This window comes from Mytilus californianus, unplaced genomic scaffold (genome assembly GCF_021869535.1).
Source record: "Mytilus californianus isolate M0D057914Y unplaced genomic scaffold, xbMytCali1.0.p SCAF_15, whole genome shotgun sequence".
Taxonomy (NCBI): domain Eukaryota; kingdom Metazoa; phylum Mollusca; class Bivalvia; order Mytilida; family Mytilidae; genus Mytilus; species Mytilus californianus.
The window spans coordinates 22894530-22911846 of NW_026262637.1; the positions used below are offsets into that span (position 1 = coordinate 22894530).

The 17317-nt window shown below is 30.7% G+C and overlaps 1 protein-coding gene across 1 annotated transcript; it reads left to right on the forward strand.

Annotated features, from left to right (window-relative positions):
• The first annotated feature begins 1560 nt into the window (after positions 1–1560).
• LOC127725691 (DEP domain-containing protein 7-like) lies at positions 1561–17101 on the forward strand. Its single transcript, XM_052232856.1, has 7 exons — positions 1561–1669; positions 12290–12489; positions 13225–13439; positions 14074–14273; positions 14938–15458; positions 15892–16093; positions 16574–17101. The coding sequence occupies exons 1-7, from the start codon at positions 1579–1581 to the stop codon at positions 16771–16773; spliced, it is 1629 nt and encodes a 542-aa protein (XP_052088816.1). The 5' UTR covers positions 1561–1578; the 3' UTR covers positions 16774–17101.
• Positions 17102–17317: the final 216 nt, after the last annotated feature.

Below are 17317 nucleotides of genomic sequence, written 5' to 3' on the forward strand. Positions count from 1 at the left end.
GACGTTATCAACGTTTTTTCATGGTTTACTCCGGTTTAAAATAGAATTTAGAATTAAATTATATGAAATAACTTTAATATTTTGTCTGTCTATTCCAAATAACATAAAAAATGTGGTGCACACTTTAAATAATCCGCTACGCGGGTTATTCAGTGTGCACCACATTTTTTATGTTATTTCTTCATAGACAGAAAAAATATTACAGTCATTCCTTAATTAGATATTCATAACGTCGTATTATAAAAGGTATACTACACGGTTGTTGGATCAATCCAACTGTTGTAGGGTTTATATTATCATATGTTCTCAATTCACTCAGTCATCTACTCAATTGATTTTATATAATAAAAGTCGTTGAATTCAATTGTTCTAATCAGAGACATATAATACATGTATTATATGTCTCTGTTCTAATCAATTAAGAGTTCATCTATTCAATCTTGAACAATCAAATCTCTTCTTATATAATATACAATCGAAATCCAATGATAACATACTGTTGCATACGTATATTTATCAAATTGTACCCCATGCAAATTAAACAAAACAAAATCATAGAATTGGATGAAAATTGTGAATTTGTGATTAAAATCTATATACAATTAAAGAGCTCACCAGAGCTAATGTTTTGTCTGTTATTATGTATATATATGCCGACTCTAAATAAAATTTATTTACTTACTTACTTACTTACTTACTCACTTACTCACTTACTTACTTACTTACTTACTTACTTACTTACTTACTTACTTACTATATATAACTCTAGAACGGTTAGTGATTCACTGCCCAATTTTACACTCTTTCTGCAAGTTTTGGTTGGTTTTTAGCATTGTGTATGAGTTTTTTTAAATTTGCATGAGGAAAACTTAAGTTAGAGTGCGGAAAAAATGCAATTTTCCAAGTTATAAAGGGGCATAACTCTATATGGATCTGCGACTCACTGCCCAAATTCAAACTCAGTCTTTGATTGATAGCTTTATTAATAGATTAATTGATTGATTGATTGATTGATTTTTTTTATTGGTTTATTATTATTTGTCGACAAATTGATTAACAGAAAAACTGATTAAGGGATTTGTGTAAATAAATAATTAGTTTGTTAACTTTTTCAAATGTGTAGTGTCGGTTAATCAAATGATTTGTTTGATCCAAAGAAATTGTATTTTCAGTACTTTTCGATATTGATAAAGAAAAACAAACAGTTAATGATTATTTTGAATTTGTATCATCTACACAGCCTGAGTTATTTTGATTATGGAAATTCGAGTACAAAAGCAGCCCCAATGCGAACGTCGCTGAAAGCACCCATTCAGCAAGGATTTGTATAGTGCATTCAGGGACAAAAGTTAACATCATCAGCAGAGTGTATGATAAAAAAAATTGCGATATGTTAATCTTAATGTAAAATTTATGAAAATTAAAAATTGAATTTATCGTAAAAATGATTTATGCAGGATAATCGTAGTTTATTATTAATATTTTTCGATTGACGAATTGTATACTGTGCCAATGTTGATGGCGGAAGTGAATTTCACCTGTATTATGGGAAATTTTTAGGCACGAAATTCAAATAGCATGGCTACAAATGATGACAGCCTGCTGGATAGTCCTAGATTTTCTGGTTTTCAAAGATCAATTCCATGGAGAGCGTCAAAAGCACATATTGGTAAAATTGTGAACACAATGTTTAAAAACGTCAGGAATTTATAGCCCTCCCGATAACTTTCTATGGTCCACGGCAAGGTGACGCATCTTTCGCAGTTTCGGTGATAATTTATGTGTTTATTTTGTCCTCGACGGTCACCTGATATCCTCCCTATGTAGTTACTTTAATTGTTCATATAGCATTTCAAAAACGTTATATTTTTTGTGGCATATTTGTATGAGAATACCAAAAAAGAAAAAGAAAATCTTGAAATGTAGAGAGCAGCCCCCCTTTTTTAACTATGAGCCAAGATTCTGTAGTGCAGAACATGAGTAAACACTTTTTTCTGTAGCTTCAAAACTCTTCAGATAAAATAAATCCTTAACAGGTGGAGAATGGCATCTTGTCTGTTTGCCCCAATAGCAATCCAGGCCGGGTTTGTTGGTCGGAGCATTCACTGTAAAATTCATGTTCACCGATTTGACTCAAATTCTTATATTTGATTAACCCACTGAATCATATATCTAAATTACTAAAACTCCAAAACAATGCATGGACTCGCTATTATGGAGCTGCTATTTGTGTGTATTGTAGATGCATGACCTCCGTAAATGACGATTGTCATACAACTTGATATAAATATAAATACCAAAACAGGCATGTGTAATGGTAAAACAACACTCATTTTTCTAGGTCTGTTTTATTTCTTGTCATTGATTTCAATAAGATAATAAATAGATCTTCCCTGTGGCTCCCTAGTTTCACTTTCCAATGTTGACATTCTTTTCTTTTTAATAACTGAATATGATTTACACATGCATAACCCATCTCCTGCTAAGGGTTAAATTGAAGGTCTGATGAATATGTACTCAAATGAGTTGAATAATTGACTTGAAGTCCAATAAAACATTCCTGATGTGTTTGAGCTTATTTTGATGAAATTGAATCAAACAGACTGCTAATAGCAAAATATTAATACACAATTCCACTTTTATAAATGTTTGAAACAAAAATTGAAGTTCACTATAGTATTTTTAGATTAATATATAGTAGACATATACATTGTATATTACCAGATTTAGGTGACGTCAACTTCAATGTGCATGGTGTGTTGAAGGTGGTCACTGTAAAGTAGGAGTAGTAGTAGGTTTTTATGTACTGTGGATTCATTTATTCCGTGGATTCAGGAATCAGAACAACTGATATTTTCTTTTCTTGATTATTTGATTTCATGGATTTGCCCAAGTCTGTATAAAAGCGTTTAGAAATTATAATTTGTGGTTTACCTTTAGGCCAAATAAAAATATACGTATGGTTCCAGTTTCCCAACCGATCCTATCTTAAACCCCTGACCCTTGAACTTTTTTTGGTATTTCTGAAAAATAAATTTGAATGATTCTATTTTGTTGAATGTGAACTTCAAAAATCAAATTCACAGACTTCTTAAGCATAAACTTCCAACAGAAGTATCCACTACCGCTAAAAATGCAACCAATTTTTAACAGAATGCAACAAAATTACCTAAAAACATTACATGTCTGTTTATTTTACAACCAAACATATAGAAAATGGCAAACTATCGGTGTGTGGGTGTAAAATATTGATACTGGGCTCTGTGAAAACACAAACTGTTTTCCAGATTTTGACAAAAAAACAAATGCTGACCTACTGACCCTATTTTTTCTGGGACGTAACTGGAACCACACATATTTTTATTTGGACTTACACATGAAATCCTCAAAAAATTGGTATCCAAAGAACAATAAAGAATCCACAGTATAAGATATACAAATGAGGGTGTTAGGAATTGACTAGACGTTGAACTATCTTTAGGATATATTCATAAACTATATTTGTATTTATATATCAGAAGCTAGAAGACCTGGATGCTTCATACCTTGTATGCAGATGCCTTATGTTACAAAACTTTTGTCTGTCATATATGTCATTTTCGTGGTTCAGCAACTGCTTGAAAAAACTGTGTAGTTTTTTTGTTATGTGAAATACTCAACTACATGGGTTTATGCCAGGTTAATAGCTACGTGTCTGTCAGACAGGGTTCACCTTCCTCAACCTCATTTCATGTATCAGTGATCACGATTAAGTTCTTATCTCGATACTATAAGCAATAGGTCAAGTGTATTTGATGTATAGAATGATTGTAAGGTGTATATGTCCACCTGGCATGTTTCATCTGGTAAACGGACAGAAAGTCACCGGACAAAAAGTCACAAATTTGATAGGACAAAAAGTCACAAATACTTTGTTTATAATTGTTTAGATATATAAGAGAAGTCACAAATTTGATAGGACAAAAAGTCACAAATACTTTGTTTATAATTGTTTAGATATATAAGAGAAGTTTTTGAAATAATTTCTTTTTATCACATATATTTATTTTACAGTTAAGAAAATTGTTTATAAAACTTGATAAATGAAGATTTATCAAATTTTACTCATGCAAAGGATATATTTCTTGGTACCATGAGGCCATTTAAGTACATAGCCACTTTGACACATTGTTTTTTTTAACAATTATTTGATTATAATGGATTTTTTTAAATACATTTTGTTTACAAAATTGCTGTATATGTAATAGTTCAAGAAAAATACAAAAATATTTTTAAAAGATAAATGTTTTCTTATTTAACATGTTTAAAGAAAAATAATATCAAAAGTGAATTGTGACTTTTTGTCCTGTGACTTTTTGTCCTTGACTTTTTGTCTGTGACTTTCTGTCCTACATTCGTTTCATCTGACCTTGCCTTATTTTCGTGGTTTATTGGGTGATCTTAAGTTTTTGTGGTTTGGTCTGTTTCTTAGATACTATAACCAATAAATAGATCAAATGACATCTTTAGTTGGTGTATAGATCTACAAAAATGCTATTAAGGTGTAATACCACCATTGATTTTCCCCTATTAGTCTTTGTTAAATTTGCACTTTTCAAAAAATTGTGCAGAATTTATCTTTGTTTCAAATAAAGAAATACTTGGCATGAGTAAAGTTTTATCCTGTCCAGTACTATAGAAAAAATTTCACATAACATTTCATTGCATATAAGAAAATAACCATCACTGGAAGTTAACCAATCAAATTTTCCCCCTTATTAACCTGTGTACAAGCTTTAGTAACCATGTAACCTCAAGTTTCCAAAATATTCTATAGAAACCCCCAGTAAAAAAATAATGGTGCTTTGAAATACCCAAGATATATGTTTATGACCCAGAAATGTTTTACTGCAATGAAATGTAGGATCAATTACCTACAACTGTCAAATGCAAGGGAATATTTTTTTCCGACCTATTTTCGTATGCAACCGGATGTGACGTACTATGATTTGGTGGTATTACACCTAAAGAAGACTTTTTTGTTAAATAAACTCAATGTGACTTTTTTCCTTTGTAATACTGGTTATTTCAAGCATTCCTGTCAAGTTTTGTCATAATCAGTTCAATAGTTTGAGAAAAATTTAGTATAATGTAAGACGACATCTACAGCGATACCAGCAAAATTTCTTCGAAAAATCCAAACCAAGCCGCATCATGATAGAATTTAGTGTGGACCAATAAATGATCAAATATTTATCTCATCTGCCTACAAACAGTTGAATATGATACAAAAGAAGACTTTAGGGTGATAAATACTACTAATGGACCTCTTTGTCTGCCTTATAAGGTCTCTTTTGGTCCATTTATACCTCTCATTTCCTCAAAATTTCTACTTTTTAGGCCAATAAATAAAAATTTTGGGGTAACTTTCAATCATTTATGATAGAAATGTTGTAATAAATGATTAATTGAAGTATTCAAGCTGAATGAACTATCCGTATAAAAGTTTACTGTCTCCAAGAAGGTTTCAATAAGTCCTTACGTAAAACTTAAATGTACGACGCGTTCCAGAGTGGGACATAAAAAGCTTCTCTTTTGGTGAATAATTTGTTGTTACTGCTTTAAAAATAATTTCATTTACTTAAAACTATATATTTATTAAAGTATTTCTTAGGAAAAATTTTCTAGTATAGCAGAATATAAGAAATAAGGAGAAAAGGCTCCCCAAAACTCTAAGTATGGCTTGTTCTGTCAACTAATATTCATGGTAAAGTCCTATTTCAAGGAAATTTTCTCATAAAATGTGTTTTGGAGACTCAATCCACTCAGAATATTTCATTATCTGTAATATTTCACTTAAATAGCAAGAAATTTTAACACATGAGAGTACTCACAAGGTCAAAGGTGCATGTACAGCTTCCCATATTAGGTGTAATACCACCATTGATTTTCCCCTATTAGTCTTTGTTAAATTTGCACTTTTCAAAAAATTGTGCAGAATTTATCTTTGTTTTAAATAAAGAAATACTTGGCATAAAGTTTTATCCTGTCCAGTACTATAGAAAAAATTTCACATAACATTTCATTGCATATAAGAAAATAACCATCACTGGAAGTTAACCAATCAAATTTTCCCCCTTTATTAACCTGTGTACAAGCTTTAGTAACCATGTAACCTCAAGTTTCCAAAATATTCTATAGAAACCCCCAGTAAAAAAATAATGGTGCTTTGAAATACCCAAGATATATGTTTATGACCCAGAAATGTTTTACTGCAATGAAATGTAGGATCAATTACCTACAACTGTCAAATGCAAGGGAATATTTTTTTCCGACCTATTTTCGTATGCAACCGGATGTGACGTACTATGATTTGGTGGTATTACACCTTAATAAGTTGAAATCATCAACTGACTCATAATAGGAGTTATTGTCCTTAAATGACAATTGTTCTCAAAATTGTTTTTGCCTATTATCTTGAGAGGGATTATTATTAGACAGAAGCTGTATACAACAAACACTATCAGCAATACAAGATTTACAAAAATGCTACTTTGACAGAAACCATTAATTAATTGACTCCTTATACAAGTAATTGTCCATTAATGATGCTTTATAACAAATTGTTGTGTTCACTGTTTACATTGAAAACATCAATAAATAGAAAAAAAGAAAATGATCAGCCATACAAGTTCTACAAAACTGACTCCTTATGGAAGTTATAATAAAATAAGGAGATATGGTACCAGCTGAAGGACGCCTCCGGGTGCGGGAATTTCTCGCTGCATTGAAGACCTGTTGGTGGCCTTCTGCTGTTGTCTGTTCTGTGGTCGGGTTGTTGTCTCTTTGACACATTCCCCATTTCCATTCTCAATTTTATGATTGCCAAAGAGACAACTATCAACCAGCATGATTGAACAGAGACACTAAGATGTAGATTTTAGCAACTATATAGGTACATCATTCATCATTGAGAAAAACTAATAACACACAGCAAGTTATAAAAGGCCTCGAGGTAGCAAAATGTCAAACAATTTGAATGAGAAAACCAATGGCCTGATTTATGTACAAAACAACAAACTAAATAAAAGGAATGGTATACAGAAACAACAAACCATGGTTTATGGTTGGAATTTTAACGTTTTCAATTTATGAAACAGAACCACCACCCCCCACCCCCCCCCCCCCCCCCCCCCCCCCCCCGTTTTCAATTTATGAAACAGAACCACCACCCCCCCCCCCCCACCCACCCCCCCTCACCCCCTCTCTATCATCATAAAAGACAATATATTAAGTGCACTTAAACGGCTATATATGCAGGGGTGAATTACAACGGTACATCTAAAAAAAACACTCACTAAAACATCTATTACATGTCCTGAGTGCCCATAGGATGTCCTGAGCAGTGTTTAGACAAGGGAATTAAGACTATATATGGTTTATTGGTGGGATCTGAATAATTTTTGAGATATTTAAGGATATATTATATAAGGGATAGGCATGACCTCCCAGGGGAAACCCTTTGTTGCATTGAAAAGGCTTTGCCATGGCATTGCCACAAGCAAGAATATAAGTTTTCATATATATGGTTTTGGGGTGGACACCTTTTAAAATTCAATTATTTTATCTTAAAGGTCTTCCATGGAATGTGTTGTCTTGAGGTACTGCATCCATGTTCCAGAATCTGGAATCCAGATATCAAAAGCATATGTCAAAGGATAAAAAAATATGTTCTGGACATGAAAATGTAAAAAATAAAATTTAATTTTTAACGTAAGGTCATAGATTAAGGTCATGATGTTATGCAACACACTGTCTTATTGATAATACACCCTCACATTAAATATTGTAAACCAGTGTCAAAAGAATTATGATTAAAAAAAGTAATGGCCTCGTACAATGTTGAACAGAGAATAAAATGACACAAGTTTGTGATGACGTTCAAGTCTATCAAAAAGTATGCCCTTTTATATCTTAGTAGCAGTTTTCATAATGTTTCAAACAGAAATCCATACCCCTCGAGAAATGCTTTTCAAAGAACCCTCATACATCCTCAACTAAAATTCCAATTGTGAACATGTTAAAAGTGTATTCTTGACCATTCCACAGGAACAATTTCCCTACATCTATTAGAAATATTTTTCAAATGCAAAAGAACAGATCATTATTGAAATCAGCCTGTTGATAAAAATGTTTAATATTAATTATTTTATCGTGTTTTTTTTGGCAGTTGTATTAAATCTGGGACAAAATATACTATTCCCAGATTAAACATTATCATTATACTCTTGACTTTTATACTAATGTATGCCATTTACATGTTTACATTTTTGTTTTTTAACAAAGTTTCAAAACATTATATCTGGTTTGGTTGAAGGGGAGAAATAAATATAAAGTTTGTTTTTTCTATCCCCTGATGGGTGAAAAAAAGCCATTGGGTCTTTTTCTTCTTTTTTTTCTTATACCTAGTAATGGTTCAGCAATTATCTGAGGGTTTGTGTTTTGTTCTGATCTTCAAAGATAGATGCATGGTATCCAGGATAAAAAAAAAAGATTATATGAGCAGCAAATTCAGGAATAAAAACAATGTCCTTATCACATCAAATCAAAAAGATGGGTCAAAAATTTTAACTTCTAAAATTGCAGCTTAATACTAAGTCAAAAATTTACTTTTAATACAAATTTAATGATTGAACTCAGCTGGTCTTTTGATAATTTTTGTTGTTGGGTTGCTGTCTCAATACTCTTCATTAACTTAAACACAACATCTCCTGTTACAATGTATTCATTTGTAAGTAAAAAAAATTTAAATTCGAAGATGACTGACAATACCAGGCATATTAACCTAACCAAAAGGATTTTTTACAGATTTAAAAACTGATAATAGACATAAAAAAAACATTATTACACCCCTGCTCTCTTAAGCAAGTGTTATACAATGACAGGTGGGAGTTGGTGCATCCTTCCTTTCGTCCTTCTGTCCCAATTTAATGTCCTCAACTTCTTCTAAACCTCTGAACAGAATTTTCTGAAACTTTCACAGAATCTTACTCACATGATGTACTTTTGCACTTCCTATTTCAGTTATTAATTTTAGTTTTTTTGGGGGATGACATGTACTTATATCTCCACTCTAAAGTACTCATTTGTATATGCTTCTTCTCCTAAACCCCTAATCATAATTTAATGAAACTTTCTCAGAATCTTTATCATAAAATGTTATTGTGTACCTCTTATTGTGAATTTTGGTCTGAAATATTTTCTGGTTTCCCTTAATACCAAAGCATTGACTTGGCCATTGCTTTATTTTGAGTGATCCCATTTTGTATCCTCAAAACCTCCTTAACCCCTTTTTACACTTTATTGAAACTTTTTCACAGCTTAACCATGTTGAAGATTTCATTATAGTTTAAGGGAAATAAAGAAAACACCACATATTCATAATGCTATTGTGCACCACATTTTATTTTTTTTGGTAGATCCTTTTTAGAGTTTCCCTTACCAAAACATGGTCTTTGCTATTGCTTCGTTTGAGGGATACCCATTTTGTATCCTAAACCTGTTACAATGTATTATAATTTTTTTGAAACCATATAATTCAAATGTTTTTATTCCAAAATATTTTAGGGGTTACCCAAAGCAAATTATGGATTTTGCAAGGGGCTGTGGTATGATTTTGTGAGATTTGCTGGGAATACCTCTAGTTTTACTGAGATTTGCTGGGAATACCTCTAGTTTTACTGAGATTTGCTGGGAATACCTCTAGTTTTACTTTGTCATGGAACTGTAACATACAAACAAGCTCTACACAAGATTTTCCTGAATATAAAAATATAAATTATCATAAAAACAACACACTATGCATTAACATAAAATTGCTGTTGAAGGCCATACGTTGACCTATAGTTGCTTGCATCCATGTCATTTGGATAGTAGTTGTCTCAACCACATCTTCTTATTATATATGGCAGCAGGTAGTTTCAATAATATTTGTAGTTTGAAGGACTGTTATACCCTTCTTCACTTTTAATTAATGAAATCTTTATATATATATATACATAGGTCACCTTAAACATTAGATCATGTGGTTTTACACAACAGTAGTTCAATACCATTAAAAAAAGAAACACAAAATAATCACAGCAAAGCTTTAAAATAAGGCAAATGAAGCTCAAATTCCGAATTATGAACTAACTATCAAAAAGATAATAAATAAATTGAAATAGTAACTAGTTGTACAAAGTGTTTTATCTAATATCACAAAGCTGAATACAAAAAATTAAATATATGGGTTTTTTTATCTTATATCACAATCAGCTGAATATAAATACATTTTGTGTTATCTAAAATCACAATAAGCTTAATATAAAATACAAAATTTAGGTTTTATTTTATCTAATATGACAATAAGCTAAATACAGAATAGAAAGTTGACCTGAATTGATTTGGAAATTGTTTTTAATTGTATTTATTTTAAAAAAAAAAACTTGTATAATTTGAATTTCAAGTGTATTTGACATAGTTAAAACAAGGAGGTTAAAAGGAAATAATTAAAACACCACATATTCATGTATTAACAAGTACAATATTTTGATGACACTTATGTAAATTGCAGTGATAAGATAATTACATTGTTACAACTCCTGTTTTCACACCTGTTCAATACACCAGGTATTGTCTTTAATCTGTCACAGGATACATGTAATTATTCAGGTAATGTTTATTGTCAAACAAACAGTGGCACCTCCTGGCTGTAATATACAAACATTGTTTGAGGTGATAAAATTATCCTTACAATACCAATTTTAACACCAGTAGACCCCTCTGAATACTCAGGTGACAAAATGTTTCCTGTTTCAAACTTTATATATAAAGGAATTGAAGATTTATATCATTTGTAAAAAAAGTTAAGAGAGACCAGAAGATAATCACTTGAAAATATATATATATATAACAAAAGTTACAGTATGGTGCAGTCCATATTTCAAGGTATTATAATTGTTTATTTAAATATTTTTTTACAAAGTTAACAACTAATTTCCAAAAAAATATGTTATTATTTTCAAAAATGTTAAAGAAACGTGGTAAATGAATACAAAATTCTATTGATATGATTTATATATTTCAATGATTAAATGCTAAATTTTAATATAAGTAAAGTGAAAACATAAATTTTTTTAAATATAATTCAATAGAAATATAAAAAAAAAATTGTTTAAATATTTTAACTATTAATATGCTTAAATGACATATTTTCAGTTATTTAGAAAAAATAGTGCTTTCTGGATATCCAAATAAAATAGGATGACTTTTTAAACAAAAATTGAGACAAACAACACATTTTCTGAGAAGAGATTTTAAATTAAATACTTATTCACATATAGTAAATACTCTTATTGAGTAAAGATTTTATTAAATAAACAATAAAGGCCAATCAAGAAATAATTAGAAACTAAAATACCTGGGCACACTTTTGTAATTAATCTATTATCTTAAAACTACAGTCTGTTGACCCAAGCTTATACTTCTATGTTTACATTACTAAGTCCTCAAAAGGAGAAAATACGCTTGAAGTAAAGAGATGTGTTGTTTTAACTATTAAAACTGAGAAAGACTATAAGTTTACTCAACAAATAGTATATATATGTGTTTTACAATAGTCTAGACATTCAAAAACCATTCTAACATTTAACATAGATAATTCAAATCATTATATTGTTCACCATGACAAGAACTACTGGTACTGTTTCTCTCAATGCTCCTGGTCTCATCAATTCTTCACGAAGAGGTAAACAAATGGTTAAATTTGATCTTAAGAAATTCAATGTTTACTACTTAGATCAAAGTTGTAAACTTAAATATTTGAAAATTTAGATATTTAATTTTTTTTATGTAAACGAAATACTTAAATAAAGTTGATTTAACCATTACACATCAAATTCTTGAAATACGACTGGACTTCAGTTTAATTTAATTTTACTGTAAATTGAGATAATTCTTGTTAAATCCTACAAAAAACTACAATCCATAATGTTTATCAAAATATAATAATAATAATATTTTTTACTTGATTAGAAAACTTATTTTTACTACTCATCAATTAAATCGTCTTTTGTGACTATATCTGTAAAGTAAGAGATTTTTATGATTAGAGTAGATTATTAACATCATGTCAAATCTTTTTATGGCAATTCGCAATGTTATAAACCTGTCATTAAAGTAAAAAAAAATGCATAATATGATATGTCTACAAGGTTGCAAACATTTATATATTTTATATATAATAACCATCTTATTATGTATCTTCCAGGTCCATTTAGGGCAACACAGATATGGAATGAGATCATCGATCACCTCAAGTCCCGTGTTGAGCTGAAACGTCGTCGTATGAAGATGAAGACCTACGAGAACTGCTTCACAGGCCAGGATGCTGTTGACGTTGTACTCACCTACCTCCTTAGTGAGAGGAACACCTTCAGTTCTGACCTCTCAAGAGAAAAAGCTATTAAGGTATGTCTTTATTCTATATTTTAAATGATATAGGTTAGATGTACATAATATTTATTTACAATTCACATTAAACACTATCAACATATATATGTAGTTATTTTGATGCAAGGTAAAAACACATCATACTAAATTTAGAGATCACTATGAAATGCACTCCCTTTACCACAAAACTTTTTTTTTCTTGTGTCAGTTGATAAAGATAAAAGATAAATATGAGGTATTCAAAGGTTTCATCTACTGTATGCTAGAATGATTCAAAGAAATGCCTGTTAAACTTTTAATTTCAGTTATAAATCCATTTGTACACATGGGATAGTTACAAAAGCAGGATTATTTTTGTCAAATTTAGCAAAAACATGTAGAAGATTATATAAAAGCATAAATGATACACTGTTTTAATGCTATTAATTGTATGGCTTAAGCAATGAGATAATTCTGAAGCCTAATGTCCAAATAGGTTTAATTTTTAGACAAATATAGTTAGAGTTATCTCCCTTTGTAGACTAACTACCTCAATAAATTTTAATGTTGATCAAGTTTGCATAAGTGTTTTATACTTCAATAAAAAAAATGAGTGGAAAAAATGAAAATGAAATTTACAATTTTCAATATATATACCTATAGTATAAGAGTCATATTACATGTGAAAATGAATACATGTACGAAATATGCAATAAAAATTATTGAAAAAACTAGTTAAGAGTTAAAATTATATATTTTTTTTTTATTTTGCAGCTTTGCCAGTCTTTGATGGATCGTCAGGTGTTTTCACCAGTCAGTTCCCGTAATAGTGAGGTGAAAAAGTCATTCGACGACAGTCAGCATAAGTTATACAGATTTGTTGGTTCCGACACAGAAAGTGAGACCAGTTCTACCATTGCTGAATCCTCAGATGAAGACCAAGAGTGTTCCATCATGGAGGATGCAAGACGTAAAGACTTGAGTTTAAGGTAAGCCAAATTTTTATTGTTTAGTTGAAGCAGAATTGATTAAATTGTAACGGTTGCTGAACCATAATCAACCAATATCAAATACGTATTCAAGATGAGATCAAGGCAAATATAAACCAGCATGAACATTAATACAGAAAAATGAGAGGTTAGGCATATTTAGAACCAGTGGACTTATACAATAATTGTCAGACCTACAACCTTCACATATCTTCAAATTGAAAGATAAAGTTTTAATTTGCAAATAACTAATGTTTTCTTGTATTTGATAATAAAAAGTTATCAAGATATATACAGCGATAACAAAAGGTAAAAAGCTATGAAATACACATTGTGAGACATACAATAATTTAATTTTAAATTTCAAAATAAAGCTCTTTATTCAAGTATTTTAGAGTATGTATGAAGTTTCCTAAATAATGCTGGAAATCAAGTATTCACAACTTTAATTATTCAATAAAATCCAACATATTTCATGAGCATGGTAAAATTTTCATGTTAACAAAAAATTGAAAAAATACAACACTAATAATGATTGATGCTTTCACAATCAGATAAACTTTATTTAACTTGACAGGAAGATTTTAAGTCAGATTATGTGTACATTTTCATTACATATTTATTTACTTTTCAGAATCAACCCAGACATGGAACCAGACTTGATAGCTGATGTCTTGTGTAACCCCATTGCTGTCAACAAACAGGGCCAGGTTCTTCAAGAAATAGTTAACCTCCAGATGTCTCTCAAGTCTCGCAGTCGTAGCTCACTCAAGGCAGACAACTCACTCATAGAACGAAGCAGGCTGAAAGTAAAGACAGACTTCTCTCCTGATGGTAAAATATTTTTTGGTTAAAATCTAAGCACAAAAAACACACATATATATAAATAAAATATGGGGTAGATGTATAAGAGACAATATCCAATATACTCCATATGTAAAATTAAAAAAATGATGCTTGTTGCAATGTCTTCATTGCTGAGGATTAACAGCTGATTCCAAAAATCTTGTCAAATAATAAATACTTAAAAATAGATAATAAAATTACAACTATTGAAGACCTGACTCTTTAGTACTGGTAAAATAAACAGGTTGAAGGTTTACAAGTTTGCAATTGTTTATATTTATAGTTAACTATTATTTCCACAAAGAAATGACTGATTAGTATATATGTATGTTAAGCTTAGAAATAGTATAGATAGTGGTTGTATTTATGATTAAGAGAGATATCCATCGATTGAGTTAGTGATAAATTAAGACTTACTGAAAAGTAGATGAAAATGAAATTAACATATAAATGTTTTAACTAATTTGAATAATATTATTCTACTGGAATAAATTAACTTTGTAATGACTCTCAAAGTTTTCAAATGAACTTATGTTTAGGTTTAGCTTCTTGTAAATACTATGATTATTATCAGCAGAATTGTTTACTTTCCAAATTGGTATTTTTACACCCCCCTCTGTATAGTGTTTTAATACAGTTATTTATATTACAGCTTTAGAAGACCTTTGGAAGGAGGTTGCTCTCTGTCAGTTGCTCACCATTGTAGATCTTCCATTCCTTGATGGTCTCCTCAACGAAGAAAAGTCTACCAAGAAACAGGTCCGCCAGAACCTCATCATTTCCAACGTAGTCTCCAAGCACTGGAACATCCCACTCACAGGTGTCAAGGACCCATTCATGAAGACCGCCCTCAACTGTATAGAGTGTCTACCCAATGGTATCTCTGTGTTAGAGAAAGACTTTGTACGTGAAGCAACACCAGGCTCCAAGATTCAGTCCTGCTACGTTCTCAGCGAGCATTACACCAATGTCGACGAACCACTTCTACCCGAGAGCTTCATTGATCTTCACCTTGCCATTCTTAACCTGGTACTACAACAGAAAGAACAGATTGCTATCGAAGCCCTTCGTCTCGACATGATCCTGTTACCATGGCACACACGTGAGGAGCTTCATCGTCTGCTCAAGTTCATGTCTGCCGCTTCTGAAGAGTCCATTCAGATTGATGCTAAGGTATTTAGAAATAAACATTGTTGATGTAGATTAGATAAGTTTTCTCTTAAATAAATAGAAAAGAAAATTGAATGAACTAAAAGAATTTAGGCCTCTTGTCAAGAACTATGATTCATCAACAAGCATGATCATCTGAGCAAATTAATGTAATAAAATGATAAAAGCTCCTATGACAAATTTATCAAAAGAGTCAATTACTTTAGCTCAATATGTTGAATTTGAATATTGTTTATATGCTAGGTAACAAAAAGAAGTAATGTTTTAATGGACAAAATTAATTGTGTTTATTAGACCTTTACCGGTAACTAACCAAGAATTACAAAAAATTACTCCGAGATTAAAATCAACTAAATAATGTTTATACTATAATTACTATGTTGCAAAATGTGTATGCTTCATCAATTGTATGTTTATATTTTTTTATCATTTTCAGGAAAACAACGAGACCCTTATGTTGATGACCTTCACTGATGCCATCCTTAAACACAAGGTTGTTGCCAACAAGTTAGCCAGGATCCTCATCCTCTTTATGGTACAGAATGTCAAGGCCATCTTCACCGTACCCAAGGAGATCCGTGATCGTGTCAACTCTAGAATTGATGACCTAAAGACAGGGGAAATCTCACCAGTCAGAGGTAATTATGTGTTTTTTTTTTTGTATAACGATTTTTGTTTGTATAACGATAGGATTTTTGCCGTTTTAAGAAGTAACTACATAATACAATATATAACAACAACAAAAAACACACATTCAAATAAAATGTGTAAAGGAATGAATAGAACACAGTAAAAAGAAAAGATTTTAAAACTTTTCAATCAATTCACAACAAAATATCAAACTATTTTTGAATGATGAGAAAAAGTATCTAGATTGAGTTGATTTGATGGGTGTAAAAATTGAGTTGAGTTGAAGGGTGTAAGCAAAATTTTTACTGAGAGAACTTCACTGTTTATTTTTTTGTATTCGAAAATAGGCTTGTATCCACATTATAATCAGAATGGAATTTGATTAAAGGGATATTTATTGTACTTAAATACTATGATTTTCAATCTATACTTATCAACAACAAAAAAATGAGTTTCATGATTTTTAATGTTTATCTTTTGTTCTTCAGATAATACCTACTGTACCCAGGTGACTGTTGTCGAGTACCAGAAACAGTCTGAGGTCTGTACAGAGAATGCTCTCGTCCAAATGATGAACACCATCCTTGATGACACCAATCTTCATCTGAAAGACAAGAAGCAGCATCTACGACAGTTCCAGAAACACCATCCAGACCTGTACAACAAACACTTCAGTGGCATGTTGTGAACATTAACATTCTCTAGTGTAATTCTGAACATGTGTTTTAAACACTCCTTTTATACAGAAACAGTGCAATAATTGTATAATACTGTCTCTAAGACATTAATTTATTTGCCAATTGTATATAATACTCATAATTTGTATAGAATTTTTATTTGTAAATATTGTTAATTGAGACTGATTTATTAGATGATATTGTTGTTCTCTGACAAATGTTTCTCTTATATAGTGCCAAAAATTTAATTGAATCATAATCAGTTTAGTTGCTAAGCAACAGTTTTGTGAATAAAACTTTGTAAATATTTGAAACAATGATATTACATGTTTAATGGTATGCTCTAATAAAATACCTCATTAGAACTCTAGTATTTTTTTCTTTTTGCATATCAGTGCCCTCATTTTCAGTTTTATAATACACAGTGTCCTCATTCTCAGTTTTATAATACAATATTACAAGTGTAATGGAAGATGAGGCATCAGTGTTGCTTTCCAGATGCGTGTATTTTCATCTGTTTTCTGATCCATTTAAAATAAATGCCTACCAATGGAA

Coding starts and splice junctions, on each gene's coding strand:
- LOC127725691 (XM_052232856.1), top strand. CDS start 1,579: ATGGCTACAAATGATGACAGCCTGCTGGATAGTCCTAGATTTTCTGGT. Junction 13,440..14,073: donor CGTAAAGACTTGAGTTTAAG/GTAAGCCAAATT, acceptor TTTACTTTTCAG/AATCAACCCAGACATGGAAC. Junction 16,094..16,573: donor GGAAATCTCACCAGTCAGAG/GTAATTATGTGT, acceptor TTTGTTCTTCAG/ATAATACCTACTGTACCCAG.